This window comes from Balaenoptera ricei, chromosome 1, assembly GCF_028023285.1.
Source record: "Balaenoptera ricei isolate mBalRic1 chromosome 1, mBalRic1.hap2, whole genome shotgun sequence".
NCBI classification, from domain to species: Eukaryota; Metazoa; Chordata; class Mammalia; order Artiodactyla; family Balaenopteridae; genus Balaenoptera; species Balaenoptera ricei.
In genome coordinates, this window is record NC_082639.1 from 52894024 (window position 1) to 52915153 (window position 21130).

Sequence of the window (21130 nt, forward strand, 5' to 3'; positions counted from 1 at the left end):
AGAATGCTGAGTTTCAGAGTTTCAATGGTTTACCTATAGTCACAGAGCTATTAATGCTGGAACCATGATGTGATTCCAAGACTGTCCAATGGCAAAGCTAGTGTTCTTTCTACTCCATCACATGCTCTCACAATTGAACATGATATTTTAGCTATGGTCTGATCAATAAGATAGGCATATTGAAATTCACATTCTGCATACTATATTGTTTATTTATTTATTTAAAAAAATTTTTTTAAAAATTTATTTATTATTTATTTATTTTTGGCTGTGTTGGGTCTTCAATGCTGCGCACGGGCTTTCTCTGGTTGCAGCGAGCGGGGGCTACTCTTCATTGTAGTGCGCGGGCTTCTCATTGTGGTGGCTTCTCTTGTTGTGAAGCATGGGCTCTAGGCCCGCAGGTTTCAGTAGTTGTGGTGCGCAGGCTCAGTAGTTGTGGCGCACGGGCTTAGTTGCTCCGCAGAATGTGGGATCTTCCCGGGCTAGGGCTCGAACCCACGTCCCTTGCGTTGGCAGGCGGATTCTTAATCACTGCGCCACCAGGGAAGTCCTATATTGTTTATTAAACTTGATATTACAACAGCTTTTTTGGTGGTCATAACACACTGTTGATTATTTCACTTATTGTCAATGAAAATCCCTCTCAAGTCTATGTGACACGCCTACCCCCAGCCCATTGCACTTGTGCCTGGGCTGTAATTTTTTTTTTTTTTTTTTTTTGGGCTGTATTTTTTTAAGGGTTGTGTGCAAGACTTGTATTTTGTTTCTATTTGATTTCAGATCTTTAGTTTATTACTCATTTAAAAAGCACAGCATTCATTATATTACTGTTGCCTGTTAGAAAGCTAGCAGCAGTAGCATAACTATTACAAAAAATTTCTCAGTTAATAATATATTTTTGAATTCACATTATCCATTCTTGGGGATCAGAGTTATAGTCTCCCCAACTGAAAGTTCAGAAATAATGGACTTCTATGACTTTGTATTATTCTACCATCTAATGTAGCATTTCCTCAAGTTTGTTCTGAGGAGCCATAGCAATGGTCAACTATATTTGAGAAACTCCTGTTCTTGGAGATTGGTTATACATACTTAGGGTAATCATATAATTTATTGTCCAAGTTGGGACAGTTTTGGGGTTGAGAGAGTGTGCCATTAATAATGACACTAAGACAGCAGGTATAAACTAGGACTATTCTGGCAAACCTAGACAATCCAGGGTAAACCTGGACTTAGAGTCACTTAATATTAGCTTCTTTAATACTATGAAGTCCCTTGACAAAAAGCCTATTTAAATTTGATTGGCCCAAATTTTCTTTTTAATTTTTTTAACTTAAAAATCATTATTGAGATATAATTCACATGACATAAATGTCACCATTTTAAGGTGTACAGTTCAGTAGTTTTTAGTGTATTTTCAATGTTTCAACCTTTTTGTGGTCCATTCTTATATCTCAGTTACTCTGTACTAATAGTTCTGTAAGTACAAATTGAGATAAGCACTTCCAAAAAGAGGAGTTTCATATTTGAGTATGTAAAGATCCTTGACCAAGGTTAAGGAGTCAGGTGGCTTCCCATAGGCAGTGGTGCTTGAAGGGAAATTTGAGAGGTGATACTGGAGTCCGCAGAGGGCAGAAGGTGTCAGGGAGAGGAATAGACGCTTTACTGGTAGCCCTGGTAAACTCCATCTTTGGAGTATGTCTGGTATTTACCTGGTGTGGGAGCTTAGTGCAAGGCTGTGTAAGAAGGGGCTGGAGAGAGGAAGGGGCCAGCCATGCAGGACCTTCCAGATCATCTTAAATGGTCTTCCTTTCTTCTGAGGACTTTCCACATAGAACTGTGTTATTTTATGAGCTTGCCTAGCCCCTGTTGGCTCTCATAGTCATGGAAATCCATCATTTCTGAATGTTGCAATGGAGAGACAAGAGCTGGTTTCCCCTTGAATGGAAAGTGTGAATTCAATTATATATATAGTATGAGAGAGTTAAATTAGAAGTAATAGTAGCAGTAAAATGAATACTATTCAACTTTAGAATGCATCAAAATCATATTTTCCAGGAGACTTCTCCTCTGCAGCTTGTTTATTTTGGGTTGAGTTTATATTTCCTAGGCAGATACTAACTGGAAAGAAATGAGATGTTCTAGAAGTCTACTGGGTAGAGGGAAAGGTAGATTAAAATAGATTGATTCCCAGAAAATAGAAAATTTGAGTGTGAGTAAATTAAGGACTGACTTATGCAAAATGAGTTATATCAAGGTTAAAAAGTTTTAAGAGTAACTTATTCATTTGGGATTAATTAAGAAATTTCCCTTAATGAACAAGCTGTGAATAGGAATTTAGGTGATGAAGTTAGAGAAAGGACAATGTAGGAGATGGGAAAATGGAAGGTATTCCTGGATATTGTCCTGTACTGGTCACATTTAAAAATAAATGTTTCTTGGCACAGTTTTTGAAGGTGCTAGCCTCCTGTGTTCCCTCTTTGCCTGGCAAAGAATACAACTACTCTTTCTCTTTCCTCCTTTAAAAGAATAATGTTTCTTAAAAAAAAAAAAACAAAGCAGTTTCTTTAGGACTAGGGAAAAGTTCACAAGCAACTTTCGCAATTTTAAAAATATATATTTCAAAATGATGAAAATCATTATGAAAATAATACATTCCTATAATATAAAATATAGAAATATAATTACCCCGCCCCCCCCCAAAAAAAAGCTCTTGGACTTTGACCACCCTGAGACAACTATAGGAAATACATTAGAAAGGTTTTTTTTTTGTTTGTTCATTTGGTTGCGTCAGGTCTTAGTCACAGCAGGTGGGCTCCTTAGTTGTGGCATGTGAACTCTTAGTTGCGGCATGCACATGGGATCTAGTTCCCCTATCAGGGATCAAACCCAGGCCCCCTGCATTGGGAGCGTGGAGTCTTAACCACTGTGCCACCAGGGAAGTCCCTAGAAAGTTTTCTTTTCTTTTCTTTTCTTCTTCTTTTGTTTTTGGCCGTGCTGTGCAGCTTGTGAGATCTTAATTCCCCAACCAGGAATTGAACCCGGCCCACAGCAGTGAAAGCGTGGAGTCCTAAGCACTAGACAGCCAGGGAATTTCCTAGAATGTTTTCTTTTTATAAAGACAATGTCTTAGAATATATGCAATTTTATATCATTCTTATTTTCTAATATAACATAAGCCTTTCCTAATAGTCATAAAAAGATATATGAGCAACATTTTTAATGCAACATGATCTATTGTGAGAGCCACCCACAATTTTGGCATAAAAAATTGAAATATCCAACTTGTTAGTTCCAAAGGAGAATCTGAAATGTCTGAATCCCTGTCCTCAGAAAACTTAAAATCTAACAGGGAAGGATATAGTTAGCTCTATGGACAGCATACTTAGTATAAATGGATGGTCAGTGAATGATAAACAAGTGGCTCAGAGCACCATGATAATGAGGTAAGTGATGAAGGGAGAGAGAGACAGAGACGAGACACTCAGTTGCAACGTGGAGGGTGGATTGAATTTGGCTGAGCAGAGTGGAAGGGCATTAGAGATGGAGAAAACCATTTACACAAAAGCAGGAAATACCAGACATGTTTGAGAGGGAAAGAGTAAATCAGGATAGTTGGAAAAGAGGTTTATATAGGGAGGAAGCCAAGTTGGAAGAGTACTTTGGGGCCAAATGTAGAGACCTCTGAATACCAACCAAGTTTACATTGTATCCTAGAGGTCAGAAGTTAACCAAATTCTGGTCCATGATAAAGTTTTGCTGAATCTGCCGTGACCTGAGAAAAAATAAGGGCAATATAATGGAATTTTCATAATTCTAAATTTATGAGTTAGACTTCTCTGTTCTGAGATGAATCCCTTCTCAGGGAGATTTTTTTATATTGAAGGTTAAAGATATTCTTTTATAAAATAGTCATGACAAGAGTTTGTTTTCTTTCCTTTGACTCTCTCCTTATTGGTCAACAACTATAGATAATCATTATATACTTTCCAGTTGGGGAATACTAGCATGAAGAGAGCCTAGAAAAATAAACCTTGAGGAATTTTACAAGTTAGGTTTTAGGTATTCGATAAGGATCTCAATTGGATGGTTGACATTGGGAATGGAAAGGAGGAGATGGGTGGTGCAAGAGAGATAAAGAAAGATAAGAAAGAATTGTGGGATAATGAAGAAACAGGAAGAGCAGGAGGGGTGTATAGGAGATAATGAAGTCAAATACAGCAAACCAGAGTAAATCCTACTCTTAGTATGCACTTTAAGAAGTTAAAGAGTGAGACTACTGTCAGGTAGTCGGGTTTAGAGTCAGACTACTTAGATAAGATGCTAAGCTTGCTTTAATTTCCTGCACATCAAATTTAACTAAGTACTTTAAAAGGTGATTGTGAGGAATAAAGGAGATAATGCCTATAAAGCATTTAGCACAGTTCCTAGCTCATAATAAGTGCTCAGTAAATATTAACTATAATAGTACTTTTTTTCTTAAGATTTTGCTAATTTCTTTTAAAAATTTCTTCTAAAAAATCCTTTTTACTTTGGTTAGCAGTTGGGAAATTTGTGATTGGGACAGAGAGAAGGGCTCAGATACAGATTTGGAAATAATCTCTATTGATTTTCATAGAGAGTTTGGCCTCTGTTGACAAATGTTGGAGAAGTAAAGGACAATGGGGATGGGATGAATCTGTTAGAGAGGAGGTTATTGATGAACATATAGCCCTGTATGGTACACGCAGAAGTCAGATTGGAAGGGGTTCAGGAGTACAGGTTTGGTGCCACAATGAGGACAATGTCCATACTTGTAAAACCTTAGCAATGGGGCCCTATACATTGTTTTTGCTTATTTTTCTAGCCATATGGCTTTTAAAATGTGTGTGTGTAGGGATGCACTACTTAATTGGTTAATTAGTTAATAAGTGCTTTAATGAAAAGCAGTCTGAAGAGCTCTTTTGTATTATACAATTAAATATTTCAGTAAATGTACTAAGTGAAGTAGTACCATAACATATAAACTACCTGAATAGTAGATTTTAAGAATCAGGCTATTATGTCACTTAAAATTTTCTTATTTCATCAAGGGATCAAAGGTTAAAGGAAAATGACCAAATATTGGCTATTAATCACACACCACTGGATCAGAACATTTCCCACCAGCAAGCAATTGCATTGTTACAACAAACCACTGGATCTTTGCATCTGGTTGTGGCCAGGGAACCAGTCCACACAAAAAGCAGCACTTCTACCAGCCTAACTGATGCAAATCTGCCTGAAACAGTGAGTTGCAAATTTGGAAAAACACTTAATTTTGAGTTACGCCTTTGATTTTAAGAAGTGTAAAGACATTTAGAAAATGTCGTTTTATTTGTCGTAGTTCAAGAAAGATAATTATATCTCCAAATGCAGCGTTAGCATGTTAAACAAGATATTTCATGGGGGGTTTTGTTTTGTTTTTTCAGTGTCCTATGATTCTCCTTGTTTAAGATTATTATTTAATATAGAGGGCAAATTGTAGTATTGGGTGTAATTTGGTGATGGAAGGAATTCCCTGGTGATGTAACCACTTAATTAAGCTGGGAGTTTTTATTAGAGATTTACTATTGAGTTTTTAAATTAAGATTTGGTTATTTGTTTCAAAAACATTTTTTAAAATTATATTGGGTGTTTATGACTAGATTATGGATACTGCACAATTATAGAAGTTTTTCTTCTTTTCATGTAAGGATGTATACTGAACAATTTAAAAGAATAAAAGTTTATGTTCCTTTGGGAGTCTTTAAACTTGCTTTGTAACATTTACAGATTTTGGCCTGCATCTTCAAAATGCAAGCTAATAAATCTTATTTTCTTATAACACTAAGTGCTAGCTGATTTATTTAATTTCCATTCATTGGACAAAAGAAAAAACAGACTGGGTACAGTACAAGGTCACAACACTAATGTATAGACATTTTCCCTGTTGTAATCAGTAATGTTTATATAGCACAATTTACATAATAAATAGAATGAACAAAGTGGGAAGTTGCTTAGCATAGTGGTTAAGAACAAGGACTCTGGAGTCAGGCTAAGGTGGGTTCAGGTCCACTTCTTACTTTGTAGCTGAGTCTTACTGGGCAGATGCCTTGACTTCTCCATACCTCAGTTTTCTCATCTGTTGCTTGGAACTGATAACAGTGTCTAGTTCACAGAGATGTTGTGAGGATTAAGTGAGAATGCATGTGAAGAGCAAAACACAGTGCCTAGGGCAGAATAAATACTCTATGAATATTAATTGCTGTCCCTAATTTAGGCATTTTTAGCAAACATTGTTGCTTCCTGGATACTAGGTGTTGTTCCAGGTGTGAATTTATTAAATAGTCCCAATATCTCTGGTTATTTTAACATTGCATAGTAACTTTCCAATTTAGTGTAATAGAAGAACTAAGTAGTAAGTATGCCCTGATGTCTTGAGGGGGAGACTTTTGCTCTGCAGGCGCATTATGTGAATTTAATGCGTACTTCTGATGGAGCCTGCTAGTAGAGGAAAAACGCTTATGTCTCTTAGTCTGATTTGTATAATCCTATTGCTAATATCTTCAGTTAGGCCTGCCTTTCCTCTCCTTCATCAGAGTCTCTTCAATTATTCTGGTCACTCTGTCCTCACAATCGCATGCTTCACATTGCTGCTAGATTAATCTTTCTAAACCACTGCTTTGTTCCTGTTGTTCCCTCTTCTAAAACCTTCAGTTATGCCCACTTATCTGAGCCTAGCTTTGCTCTTAAATTTCCCTTTTGCTTGAATGTCTTTTTTCTCTGTAGAGCAATTAAAATGCTACCTTTTCCTTGAAGCTTTCCATAAGTTTTCATTGGATTTGACCTCTTGTCTCTACATTCCTCCCATCTTTATAATATTTTATGATTCTCTTTTAATTCAGATAAACACGTATTTATTGGTTTCTACTAGGTGCTTGGCACTGTGCTAGGTATCAGGCATAGATTGGGGAATGAGACAGTGTGTTTCTGTCCTCTTAGAGCTACAGTGTCCTATGGTCCAATATTCTGTCTTATATTTTAATTGTTTATGTTTTAGTTTATCTCTCTATCGGATTATAAAATCTGTAAAGGCAGGGACCATATGATCATCTTTACGTATCTCTGAGCCTCTAGAAAGTTGACTTGATTAATTGTATGAATATTAAATTTTTTGTCTACCTGTTACCTTAGTAATTACTGTATTGGTAAGCGATGAATGTATGTGCTTTGCTAACACTTTGCTTCTTACTTGCTATAAATTTGTAGGTTCGTTGGGGCCGTATTGAAGATGTTGAGCTCATTAATGATGGCTCTGGATTAGGTTTTGGAATAGTTGGAGGAAAATCGAGTGGTGTAGTTGTGAGGACTATAGTTCCTGGAGGATTAGCAGATCGAGTAAGTTGACCTTCTTTGATTTAATTTTGGTTTTTTACAATTTAAATTGTATGGCTTGAAATGTAATTTTATAACATGGGTTACTAGGATATATGTTTCCATGACCAGAATTTAAGTATAGCTAAATATGTTTTTTTCTATAAGTGTTAATATACACTCACTCTGCTTTATTTTAAAAAGCTCCTAAATCAACGTTTTTGGGGGTGGTTTTTTTTTTTTTGGCCTGTGATTGACAGTCATCTTGATTTTTTCAAAAGACAATATTTTTTATTGAAAGGAATCATTAATGGGTATTGTATTCTGAATATCTATATTATTTTCTCCCAGTGTATCTTTCAAGGTCCTAAATGTTAAAATCAGATGGTACAGCGATTACAAACTTTTATCTCAATATTGTTTGTGGTAAATTTCACTAGAATTACAAATTTCTGGCATTATAAATAAAAATACTACCCTTCATTATTTAGCAGTGTTCAAACTGAAAGTGGGCCATTTTAAAACTTATCAACTGTTTCTGCTTAGTTTTATGTTGAAGAAAATGTTAAATACTACATTGAGTTTTTAAAAAGTAGTTTAGAAATTTGAAGCTACTTAATACAGTAATGAGTTCATATTATATAGACTGTCCATGATAATCAGAATGATTTGTAAATTTTAATGATTAATGTCTAGTCACATGTAAAAATTTATCCCTTCTAAAAAACATATAAAGTAAAAATGAACTTGCTGTGCACATGCAGCTTTGAGGCAAGTTCCTCAGCTCTCTATTTCTAGTCAAGATTGCTCCACCTTGGGTTAGGACTCTGTGCTTCCATTGCAGGGAGCACAGGTTCGATCCCTGGTCAGGGAACTAAGATTCCTCAAGGCATGCGGCCAGGCCAAGAAAAAAAAAAAAAAGGTTGCTCTACCTTATACAAATTGTGGAGCTATTAATATTCCTATTATCCTTTCAGCAGCTAAGTGTATTTATTTAGCATAATGGCTCTCAGAGTTTTGTCTGTGGGTCCCTGAGTCTTTTGCAGGGGGTGTACAAGATCAAAACAACTTACATAATAATAGTAAGATGTATTAGCCCTTTCACCATGTTGACGTTTGCACTGATGGCACGCAAGCAGTGGTAGGCTAAACCTGCTGGTGCCTTTGTGTGACACAGGGCAGTGGCACACAACTGTGCTAGTAGTCATTGCATTCTTCTGCAACAGCAACAATGCCAATCTCACTTAAGAAAGTGCAATAAAAACGAATTTAAGTAAATATGACCTTTGAGCGCATGTCTTTTTAATACCGTGTGACAAAATCGGATGTACCGTATAGCACTTCTGTCATGTACTGAAGTATGGCGGTTTTCTTGAGGGAAAACATTTGTGAGACAAACTAGCCATGTTTTAATATGGAACAGCATTTTAATTTTTTAAATTTATTTTTTATTTTTTGCTTTTTTCCCAAAAGTTTCTGAGATCTAATTTTTTGGAAATGCATTATTTTAGTTTCAGGATTACAGCATAATGATTTGATATTTCCATATATTATGAAATGATCACCACAACGTGTCTAGTTAACATCCATTTCCTCATAGTTAGAAATTTTTTTTTCTTGTGATAAGAACTTTTTTTTTTTTTTGGCTGGTTGGGTCTTCGTTTCTGTGCGAGGGCTTTCTCTAGTTGCGGCGAGCGGGGGCCACTCTTCATCGCGGTGCGCAGGCCTCTCACTATCGCGGCCTCTCTTGTTGCGGAGCACAGGCTCCAGACACGCAGGCTCAGTAGTTGTGGCTCACGGGCCCAGTTGCTCCGCGGCATGTGGGATCTTCCCAGACCAGGGCTCGAACCCGTGTCCCCTGCATTGGCAGGCGGATTCTCAACCGCTGCACCACCAGGGAAGCCCCGTGATAAGAACTTTTGAGATCTACACTCTTAGCAACTTTCAGGTATACAGTACAGTACTGTTAACTACAGTCACCATGCTGTGGTTTATATCCCTATGATTTACTTATTTTATAGCTGAAAATTTGTACCTTTTGATCTTCTTCACCCATTTTGCCCTCCCGCCACCCCCTGCCTCTGGCAGCCACCAATCTAGAATACCATTTTTATTTTTGAAAGGATAACTGACAGAAAAATTATGATTATTCAGACTTGGTTATTTGGTAGACAGTTCCTTGAAACGAATGAAGTGAGCCTGTTACCTCAAGGAAAAACAACTGACAGCATTTGTTGCTGATGATAAAATTTGAACTTTCAAGCAAAAATTAGAATTTTGGAAAAGTTTGTGTTTTACCATAAGCTTGAAATTATCCAATATTTAAATACTTCTCTGATTAGATTGTTGGTGATATTAATAAATATGATTTTTTTTGATATTGTATAATGTTATATGTCAGTATTTAGAAAATCTGCATAACTCTAGGAATCAGTATTTTCTGAAGATCAATGTGTAGTATGGCAAAATAATATATAGGTAAAAAAATCCATTCAGAATTCAAGATTGATCAATAGATTTTAATGAAACAGTATCTGAAAGTTTGTTGATGTTGTTTCAGATTCCACATTGCAACTGATTTTTAAGAAATCAGTTTTTAACTGATCTTTAAGAAATCACCACTTGTCATGTTTTGGTGTGTTATCAAAGAATGGGCTGAAAGGGCTATTGAAATACTCCCCCATTTTCCAAATATATATCTGATTGAGACCAGATTTTCTTTATATACTTCAACCAAAGCAACATATTGCAATATACTGAATGCTGAAGCAGATATGAAAATTCAGCTGTCTTCTTTTAAGTCAGATATTAAAGAGATTTGTAACAATTTCTTTAAGAATACCACTCTTCTCACAATTTTTTTGTTTTAGAAAACATAACTTTTTAAAATTAAAAAAAATATCAATATGTAAAAAGTATATATTAATATATTACATATCTTAAATATTTAAAAAGTTTCTCAGTGCTGTTTCCCAATTCAGTTGATATCAGCAGATATCAACAGAGAGAACTACATAAACAAAAGCTCTGAGATCTCAGTAATTTTTGAGATAAAATTGACAGACAATAAATTGCACATATGTAAAGTATACAATTTGGCATGTTTGCTGGCGAGTCTGAAATCTGTAGGGCAGACCAGCAGGCTGGAAACTCAGGCAAGAGTTGACATTAAAGTCTGGACTCTGAAATTTGTAGGGCAAGTTGGCAGGGTTTCTGTTATAGTTTTAAGGCAGAATTCCTTTTCCAGGAAACCTCAGTTTTTGCTCATAAAGTCTTCAGCTGATTAGATGGAGCCTATCCATGTTATCAAGGGTAACATTCTTTACTTAAAGTCAACTGATTGTAGATATTAATTACATCGACAGAGTACCTTCACAGTAACATCTAAACTAGTGTTTGACCAAACAACTGGGCACCAGAGCTTACCCAAGGTGACACATAAAATTTAACCATGATACCATCTGTCACTACAGTCAAGAACATATCCATGACCCACAAAGATTTCATGTGCCCTTTTGTAATCCCTATTCCTCCATCCTCAATTATTTTTAAGAATGTAAAGGAGTTCTGAGACCAAAAAGGTTGAGAATGCTTGTTATGGGGTCTTCAAAAGACATCTGCAGCACAAAACAAGTAATAATCTTTAAGGATTTTTTTGAAAATTTTTGAAACCTGGAAAGGGATGAGATATTGTGGAGTATTTTGGCGTTTTTTCTCACCCCAACCCCCCTCCTTTAACAATTGTAATAGACTTATTTGCTATAGTAGCATTTTCCAAGATGCAAAGTGGAGTAGTAATTATTAAGAACAAAGGGTCAAATAAATTTGGAAAGCACCAAGTTAAACAAAATCAAATAGATTTCTTTACCTGTACATTAATGTACATTATGAATTTTCACAAGAAGAATATGATGTGCAGAGTTTCCCTTTGTGGCACTGTTGGTAAAAGCCCAGGTCTGATTTTCACCCTTTCCTGGAAGGGATTGTCACTGTTTCAGGTCTTCAGGATGGGGGGCATGTGCCTGTCAGGGTCATAATGGAGAAGTGAGTGTTTATGCCAGATATGGTCATCTGCCTAATACACATTATTCTCGTGTAATCCTCAGAACAGTCATAAATTTTATTCACAAATCATAGATATGGAAACTTAAGAAATTGCCCAAGGCTACGCAACTAACAAATGACAAAGTCAGGATTGAGCCCACATCTGTTAGATTTACTGCTTAAATCTACTTATACAAAGTTGATCCTGATGTTTTCATTTTCCTGGTGTACACTTGTCCAGGGTTGGTCAAGCCTATGAGGGAATTGCCAGCTCTAACAGCAACATTGCTATTGGTCCTTTCCTGTAGGGAATATGATGAGACCTAAACATAGGGGACAGAGCAGTATTCACTTCTCTTTTCCCCTCATCCCAGCCAAATGGCAGATAAAATCTCTTCAACTAACTCTGCTTTGTTGCTAAATCTTTAGAGTTGTTGCTCACATAGCCTGATCATAGCTTTAAAATTATTAAAGGGAATATTGCTTTTCATTAAAATGTACTCATATTTTGACTGTTAATGCTCACTGTTGACCATGGCAATCTTTACGGTAAGGGAATATGGATGTCTTAGGTCATTAGTTAGATGTGATTAAGATTGATCATAAAGTGATACCTACATTCTGCTAAAGGGGTTAACTAATACTACTTTCTTTAAAGACTATAAAATTGTATAACAGAAAGTTAGAAAAGTAAGTCAGTATTTCTTATTTAAAAGGGTTTCATAAAATAGCCCCTTGTATTTCCTTTTGTGTACAGATAAGTCAATATGGGGTAGAGTTGAGGGGGCAAAGAATACCTAACTGAGCCTAAAGAAGTATCAGAAATGGATGCATTTGAGGACTTGCTGTAAGGAAGGCACTAGGCTAAAGCTTTTTTTTTTTTTTTTAAATAAATTTATTTATTTATTTATTTTTGGCTGTGTTGGGTCTTCGTTTCTGTGCGAGGGCTTTCTCCAGTTGCGGCGAGTGGGGGCCACTCTTCATCGCGGTGCGCAGGCCTCTCACTGTCGCGGCCTCTCTTGTTGGGAGCACAGGCTCCAGATGCGCAGGCTCTGTAGCTGTGGCTCACGGGCCTAGTTGCTCCACGGCATTTGGAATCTTCCCGGACCAGGGCTCGAACCCGTGTCCCCTGCATCGGCAGGCAGACTGTCAACCACTGCGCCACCAGGGAAGCTCGTAGGCTAAAGCTTGTACATATAGTATTTTTTTAAGCTATTTATTTATTTATTATATTTATGGACTTTATTTTTGACTGCATTCGGTCTTTGTTACTGCACGTGGGCTTTCTCTAGTTGCGGCGAGCAGGGGCTACTCTTCCTTGCAGTGCGTGGGCTTCTCATTGCGGTGGCTTCTCTTGTAGAGCATGGGTTCTAGGTGCGTGAGCTTCAGTAGTTGTGGCTCGCGGGCTTCAGTAGTTGTGGCTCCTGGGCTCTAGAGCGCAGGCTCAGTAGTTGTGGCGCACGGGCTTAGTTGCTCCGCGGCCTGTGGGATCTTCCCGGACCGGGGCTCGAACCTGTGTTCCCTGCATTGGCAGGTGGATTCTTAACCACTGTCCCACCAGGGAAGTCCCAAACATATAGTATTGAGTTTAGTGCTCACAACTCAATGAGAGAGGAATTTATCCCCATCTTACTTAAGAGGGATCTGAGATTTAGGTAGGATCAGTAACTGACCTATGGCCCTACAGCTTGATCAAAGTAGTGCCAGGATTTGAACTTGGGTGTGTCTGACTCCAAAGCGTTTACTTGTCTTTCTGCTGTCTACTGCCTCTACTGTTGTAAAGTAAATGAAGTGGAAAAATATTGACTTATATGGGTTTTTTAGAAATGTTTATTGAGACCTAATTACAGTGAGCAATCAGTAAATGTAATCAGGGCCAATTCCCTGAATAGGGAAATTATATGGTATCGTGTAAGGGGAGCTCAAAGACCTATCTACCTGTAATCCTTAGGTACTCTCCAAAGTTCACAGTGCCTGAAACATCTTCTGAGAATTCTGTTCAGCTATGGCAAAAATTTCAGAATTTTTCAGCAGTTAGAAGTTTTGTTTTTTGTTTTGTTTTGTTTTTGGTTTTTTGTTTGTTTTTAAATAAATTGATATGGGCAGTGTAAAACTTTTTTGTTTTGCAGAAATCTCTTTTATGTGGTCTGGAGGAATTTTAGGGAAATCAGGTACATTGAGTTACCCCGTTGTCTCCCAAAGGTGATTATTAAAGCACAACCTACTTAAAAGTTGTCATGAATTATTGACTTTTTGGTATTAGGCAATTATAATATGAGTCCTATTACCTATCTAGTAACCTTTAATACTAAGAAGGAATGGAACCAACCAAGGATTGGAGAGTAGGCGTGGACTATGAGGAATTTTTAGTCTAGAATAATAAAGGCCCAGCTTGAGGCCACTGAACAGTTGGTTATTCCCAGTAATTTTGCTTTGAGTGTGTCTATAAACTGGTTTTTTCCTTATCCTTAAAAATCATTGATGAGGGCTCTGGAAATATGAGAAGGATAGGATAGATGTACTTATACTTAGTACCTTTAATTCCTTGAGGGAAAGAGCATTTTTTTATGGTTCTAGTCATATGTTATATCTTTATAAAAGCCTTGCAATATTCTTATTAGAAGTCAAGATAAAAGAATACCAAATCAAAGTAGCCAAGGTTCTAAGTTATCCATTTACTGATTTTTGGTCAAAATACAGGATTAGGATTATTTTCCTTTGGAGATTCAAACCTGAGACACTTGCCATGAGGTTGACATTGATTTATTTTTTTCTTTTTTTTTAATGTGCATTCTTATTATTTATTTATTTATTTAACATCTTTATTGGAGTATAATTGCTTTGCAGTGGTGTATTAGTTTCTGCTGTATAACAAAGTGAATCAGCTATACATATACATATATCCCCACATCCCCTCCCTCTTGCATCTCCCTCCCACCCTCCCTATCCCACCCCTCTAGGTGGTCACAAAGTACCGAGCTGATCTCCCCCTGCAATGCAGCTGCTCCTCACTAGCTATCTATTTTACATTGGTAGTGCATATATGTCAATGCTACTCTCTCACTTCATCCCAGTTTACCCTTCCCCCTCCCCATGTCCTCAAGTCCATTCTCTACATCTGAGTCTTTATTACTGTCCTGCCCCTAGGTTCATCAGAACCATTTTTTTATTTTTAATTTTTTTTTTAGATTCCATATATATGTGTTAGCATATGGTATTTGTTTTTCTCTTTTGCCTTTTGATTAAAGACCAATGATAGAAATGGCCTGGAATCAGAAGTGGTAATAATTTCATTATTAGTTTTGGAAGTATCTGGTGCCATTTTTTAATTCTCAGAGAAACAAATTTGATTTCTTTCTTTTGTAGCTCAAGCCTGAAATCCTTTAGGTTTTCAGATATTTTTTGAATTGAAATTATAATCTACAACAGCCTATCAGAGAACTTAAAAGTGCAGAGTAATAAATTTTTTTAGCCAATAACTGCTAACTTGGATTAAAGTATTTTTTCTTTAAAAAAAAACTATATGAATGATAATGTTAGTGTTTTCACTGTAATAGTGTGTTACCCTGTTACATCAGCTATTTTAATTTTTTGCTTTTCATACTATCTTTTCCTGTATGCATAATTTTTTCTCTCTTTTGAAAGAGTCTATGGGTTAATAAACTTTTATATTTCACTGTTTGATTAGCATGCTATGACTTTGAATCTTGGCATAGCTATTTGTTGGCTATCATTGACTTATGATTTCTGTTAAAGAACAAAAAGGACTCTATACCTTTTAGTTTCCTTCCACAGTAGACAGGTTATGAAAGGAGAATATTGATCAGAAAGTATCAGTAAAATGCAATGTTTGGGGCTGCTGGACTTTTAAAAGCTAGCTGTCATTTTGGTATCTTTCCTATCAATCTGATTATGATTGTTTTGCACTTATGAATACCTTAGAACACCTGTTTTTCTGGAATAAGAAAATGTTTGACTTTCAGGGACAGGTGCAAATTATCTACATCATTTTAAATCGAGTTGAGGTAATATAGGAAAAAAATAGTGCTTAGGAGGTGACTCTGTACTTACAGTAAAATGTCCTTTGTCCAAGCCAAGTATGAAAACACTCGCCATATTCTTTATTCTGTGGTCAGGCCAAAATTCTGTTCAAGAATGGTTTATTCACAGAGGCATCTTACCCTTATTTTTCATCATGAACACTTGACTGTCTCTTAAGTAGTTGTTTGTTTTGTTTCAAGTTTGTTGCATTGATAAAAATAGAACATCAAATTATCAATGCTTAAAGTAGAAATCCAGCAATTCTTTGTTCCTTTTTCCACAATAATTTCTTCCTTGCATCTTTCTAAGTCTTTCCAAATGTTTCTGACTTGAATTGCATTTCTGTTTCACGGCTCCTCTTTGCTTGCAGTAGCTTCTAGTGCCTTCTGCAGAATTCACAACAAAGCATATAGTTTTCTACTCACTGTTTTGATCTAATACCTTCTTTCATACAGGTTTCTGCAAAATTGGAGAAAAGGAAGGATGGGGAATAGACTTTTAGTTTTAAGGCCCTCTCTCTTTTGCTCCTTTCCCTCCCTCCCTCCCTCCCTTCCTTTCCACTTTTTTTCTTCTGAGTTCCATCTGGAACTTACAGATGGTGCCTCCTGAAGCCAGGAATATGAAGCTTAGAACTGTACTAACCCAGTGGTCATGGCTCTATTCTCAGGTTGTCCTTCTCTCCCAGGTGCAAAATATCTATTTTCATCTTCATTTTATTTCAAGCTTTTTAACAGTTGTAGGAAATTTCTTGGAGAATAGGAAACAGGTTATTACCTACTGATATTACTTTGGAGATATCAAAGTATAAGACAAATGACTAAATAAGAACAGGTCTTCAGTGACACAACTTGGGTTGAACTTTGGCTCTGCCACTTACTAGCTTTGTGATCTTGGTCAATTCAGCAACCTTTTTGAATCTCGGTTTTCTCATTTTAAAGCTGTACTTCACTGAAAGAGATGATATATGAAAAGTGATTTTTTCATCCTGTAAAGTGCTCTGGTGGTGTAATTTTTCATAAGTGGTTCTGTTTACATTTTGGAATCTTTAATATATTGTAGTAAAGATAAGTAAAGAGAATTCAGACTTTCTGATGAAACAAATTTAGTGAAAATGCAGTGGATCAGCTATTCAAAAATTTCACAAACAAAGGTAGAATGGAACTGATATACTTTTTGATGTATTACGTTTTAAACTTTTCCATGAGTGAAATATACAAACATATAAAAGTATATATAATGTCTGTGCACATTTTAAATAATAATAATAATAATCACCAATGTACCTATAATCCAGTTTAAGAAATAGACCGTTTTAAATAATAATAATAATAGTAATGATTACCCATATATATATCACCAGCTTAAGAAACAGAAGATAGCATATCCTTCCTCTAAACTCATCCAGAGTCATGATGTTAAATACCTTCTATATGCTCATGACTCCCAAATTTAAATGTGTAGTCTGGACTTCTCTCCTGAACTCCAGACTTGTATATCCAGCTGTGTATCTGATATATCCACTTGCAATGTCTAATAGGCATCTCAGTGTAGACATCTCTAAAACTGAACTCCTGATTTCTGTTGCCACACACCTGTTCCTCTGTAGTCTTTTTTTTTTTTTTTTTTAATCTCAATAGCAACTCTATCTTTTCAGCTGCTTAGGCTAAAACCTTAGAGTTTTGATTCCATTTTCCCCTCACACCCCATGTAGAAGCTATCAGCAGAGCCTGTTGACAGTTCATTAGAAATACATCTAGAATCTCACTTCTCAACACCCCAACTGCTAACCTAGTCCAGGCTCTTGTTGTCTCTTTCTAGATTATTGCATTAGCCTCCCAACTGGTATCTCTGCTTCTATTGTTTTCTCTCCTTTAGTCTATTTTCAGCACAGAGGCTGGAGTGATCTTGTTAAAAATAAGTCAGATCATGTCACTCCACTGCTCAAAACCCTCCAATGACTTCCCTTCCCCCTGGCTCAGAGCAGATGCTCTATACTGCTGACCCCCTGGTAATGCTCCCATCGGTTCTTTTTTTAAAAATAAATTTATTTATTTATTTATATTTGGCTGTGTTGGGTCTTCGTTGCTGTGCACAGGCTTTCTCTAGTTGCGGTGAGCGGGGGCTACTCTTCGTTGCAGTGCGCGGGCTTCTCATTGTCATGGCTTCTCTTGTTGTGGAGCACGGGCTCTAGGCACGCAGGCTTCAGTAGTTGTGGCACGTGGGCTCAGTAGTTGTGGCTCATGGGCTCTAGAGCTCAAGCTCAGTAGTTTTGATGCACGGGCTTAGTTGCTCCGAGGCACGTGGGATCTTCCCGGGACAGGGTACGAACCTGTGTCCCTTGCATTGGCAGGCAGATTCTTAACCACTGTGCCACCAGGGAAGCCCTCCCATTGGTTCTTGACTGCTCTCCTCTTTGCTCATTCTCTTCCAGCCACACTGACATCTTGCTGTTCCTCAAATATGTCACTGGGCTTGTTGGCCCTTAAGGTTCTTCACTTTTTGTCGGTGGCCTCTGATCTGACTTTCTTCCTTTCCTGATGCCCAGGACTTTCAGGTCTCTTCCTTATGTATGTGGCTATTTTTACCTGGCTCTAGGCCATTAGGCATGAAGTGATACCCTCAAGCAAATGGCCATTTTAAAAATCTGGTTACTCTTTTTTTTTTTTAAATTAATTAATTTATTTATTTATGGCTGTGTTGGGTCTTCGCTTCTGTGCGAGGGCTTTCTCTAGTTGCGGCAAGTGGGGGCCACTCTTCATCACGGTGCACGGGCCTCTCATTATCGCGGCCTCTCTTGTTGCGGAGCACAGGCTCCAGACGCGCAGGCTCAGTAGTTGTGGCTCACGGGCCTAGTTGCTCCGCGGCATGTGGGATCTTCCCAGACCAGGGCTCGAACCCATGTCCCCTGCATTGGCAGGCAGATTCTCAACCACTGTGCCACCAGGGAATCCCAATCTGGTTACTCTTTTCCTTTTGAACTCTCCTCCTTTTCCCCCCACCCCTCCCCTTCTTTTTTTGTCTTTCTTTTCTCTGTTGCCAATTCAGCTGTTCATTAAAAGTATTATATTTTATTCAGCATTTTTTTTTTTTTTTAAAGATTTTTAATTTTTATTTATTTATTTATGGCTGTGTTGGGTCTTCGTTTCTGTGCGAGGGCTTTCTCTAGTTGTGGCGAGCGGGGGCCACTCTTCATCGCGGTGCGCGGGCCTCTCACTATCGTGGCCTCTCTTGTTGCGGAGCACAGGCTCCAGACGCGCTGGCTCAGTAATTGTGGCTCACGGGCCTAGTTGCTCCGCGGCATGTGGGATCTTCCCAGACCAGGGCTCGAACCCGTGTCGCCTGCATTGGCAGGCAGATTCTCAACCACTGCGCCACCAGGGAAGCCCTATTCAGCATTTTTTGATGGCTTCTTTATCAACCATTTTGCCACGACTCAAAGTCTGATGAATTGTTATTAACTAGTGAAGTTAGACCAATGATTTCTCATAATAATTTTCTTTTGTTTTTTTCTTGGATTAAAGGATGGAAGACTCCAGACAGGAGATCACATCTTGAAGATTGGTAGCACAAATGTGCAGGGAATGACCAGTGAGCAAGTTGCTCAAGTGCTGAGAAACTGTGGGAATTCTGTCAGGATGCTTGTTGCAAGAGACCCAGTTGGTGAAATTTCCATAGCCCCTCCTACCCCTGCAGCCTTACCTGTTGCCCTGCCTGCTGTGGCCAACAGGAGCCCTAGTTCTGTGAGTATACAAATTGCTCTTTCATCGTAAATTCAGTACTGGGTGTGATTTACTGCAGGATTAGAAATGTTTTCCACTCCAAGTGTCGCATGGGTGTGAGTTGTATCTCAGTGCTCAACAGGGAAGCAGAGGAGAGCCCAATTTGTAGACACTAGACAAGTTTGATTTTCTTTTTTTTGCCATTTCTCAGGGTTAAGTCATTCAACTTCCCTGAGCCTCAGCTACTCATCTGTAAATTGGAGAATAATAATACCTGCATTTCTATTTCATAAGATTGGTGAACAGATATCCAGATCGTGGAGGGGAAACTGTAAATACTGGTCAATGTATGTGTGTTATCACTGATAAGAATGGACTGGCCAAAGGGAATAGACATTAATAATAATAATATTTATTTTGATTATTAACAATCATTACAGTTATATAATAATCATTACTATTAATCATTATCAAGCACCTGGAATTGTCTAAGTCATCTGAATTTTTCATAAGAATTCTGCAAGGTAGGTCTTATCATCCACTTAATAGCTGAGAAAACGGAAGTCCAAATAACTTGTTTTAAAGGTCATATAGGTAGTAGGATGCAAAGCTGGGGTTTGAATTTAGATCTTTCTGGTCCATTCCAAGTTCTTTTTTTGGTTTTTGTCTTTCAGTCTTATTAAGATAAAATCGACATACAGCACTTTATAAGTTTAAGGTGTACAGCCTAGTGATTTAATTTACATACGTCATGAAGTGATTATCAGAATAAGTTTAGTGAACATCCATCACATCATATACAGTTAAAGAAATAGAAGAAAAATTTTTTCTTGTGATGAGAGCCCAGGATTTACTCTCTTAACTTACATACATAACATACAGAGCTAATTATATTTATCATGTTGTATATTACATCCCTAGTACATATTCATCTTATAATACAAGGTACAAATGGAAACTTGTACCTTTTGACTGCCTCAGTCTGGTCCCCCCATCCCTCAGTCCCAAGTTCTTTCCAGCCATCTCACAGGCTCTGAATCAAGAGATAATAAGGCAAAAGGAAAAGAAATAGTTTTTTTTTTTTTTTTTAAAGAGATATGACATGTCTAAATTAGCGTTATTTATTTATTTATTTATTTATTTATTTATTTATTTCTGTGTTGGGTCTTCGTTTCTGTGCGAGGGCTTTCACCAGTTGCGGCAAGTGGGGGCCACTCTTCATCGCGGTGCGCGGGCCTCTCACCATCGCGGCCTCTCCTGTTGCGGAGCACAGGCTCCAGACGCGCAGGCTCAGTAATTGTGGCTCACAGGCCTAGCCGCTCCGCGGCACATGGGATCTCCCCAGACCAGGGCTCGAACCCGTGTCCCCTGCACTGGCAGGCAGACTCTCAACCACTGCGCCACCAGGGAAGCCCAAGAAATAGTTTTTAAAAGGACGAGCCAGGAAGAAGAAAAGAGAAGTGATTATGGTGAGAAGGGGGTGGGAAGCCACCTTTCAGATTCATTTGAGGAACCATTCGATGTCTTCTGGAAAGCCTTTCCCTACTTGGAACCATGTGAGTGGAAGTTTTCTGTCAGAGATATTAGAATCATTTTTGTTTTCTTCTCCAAACTAGTTAGAACCATTTTCTTTTCCATCCATTATTCTGGTTTTCTGAAGCCTTCTACTTTGTAGTGAGGGAACAGTGTAGCTGTGTGATAAGTGAGAATTTGATGCAATCAGTTATTTACTTTCTATTATTAATGTTTTGAATTGAAAGCAAGGTATTATGTTTTTAGACACCTTACTCTTTTACAGAAATATTTTAAATTAGAAGACAAGAATGATAATCAGTTTTAGGTCAATATTTTTTGCTTACAATAGTTAGTCTTACCATTTGTTTCTAACTTTCTTTACAGTAAATTCTTTCAGATACAGATTTATGCTGAGTTTTTTCTAAGTGGCTGTATTA

At 37.5% G+C, this 21130-nt stretch overlaps 1 protein-coding gene across 12 annotated transcripts in view; it reads left to right on the top strand.

Moving 5' to 3' along the window:
- The window catches only part of PATJ (PATJ crumbs cell polarity complex component), a 352223-nt gene that overhangs the window by 15278 nt on the left and 315815 nt on the right, over positions 1-21130 (top strand). For all 12 annotated transcript variants that reach the window (XM_059923762.1, XM_059923772.1, XM_059923791.1 and 9 more), the window contains exons 6-8: positions 5073-5268; positions 7270-7398; positions 18981-19199. In XM_059923762.1, the coding sequence (XP_059779745.1) occupies positions 5073-5268; positions 7270-7398; positions 18981-19199 (544 nt within the window). The remainder of the gene's footprint in view (positions 1-5072; positions 5269-7269; positions 7399-18980; positions 19200-21130) is intronic.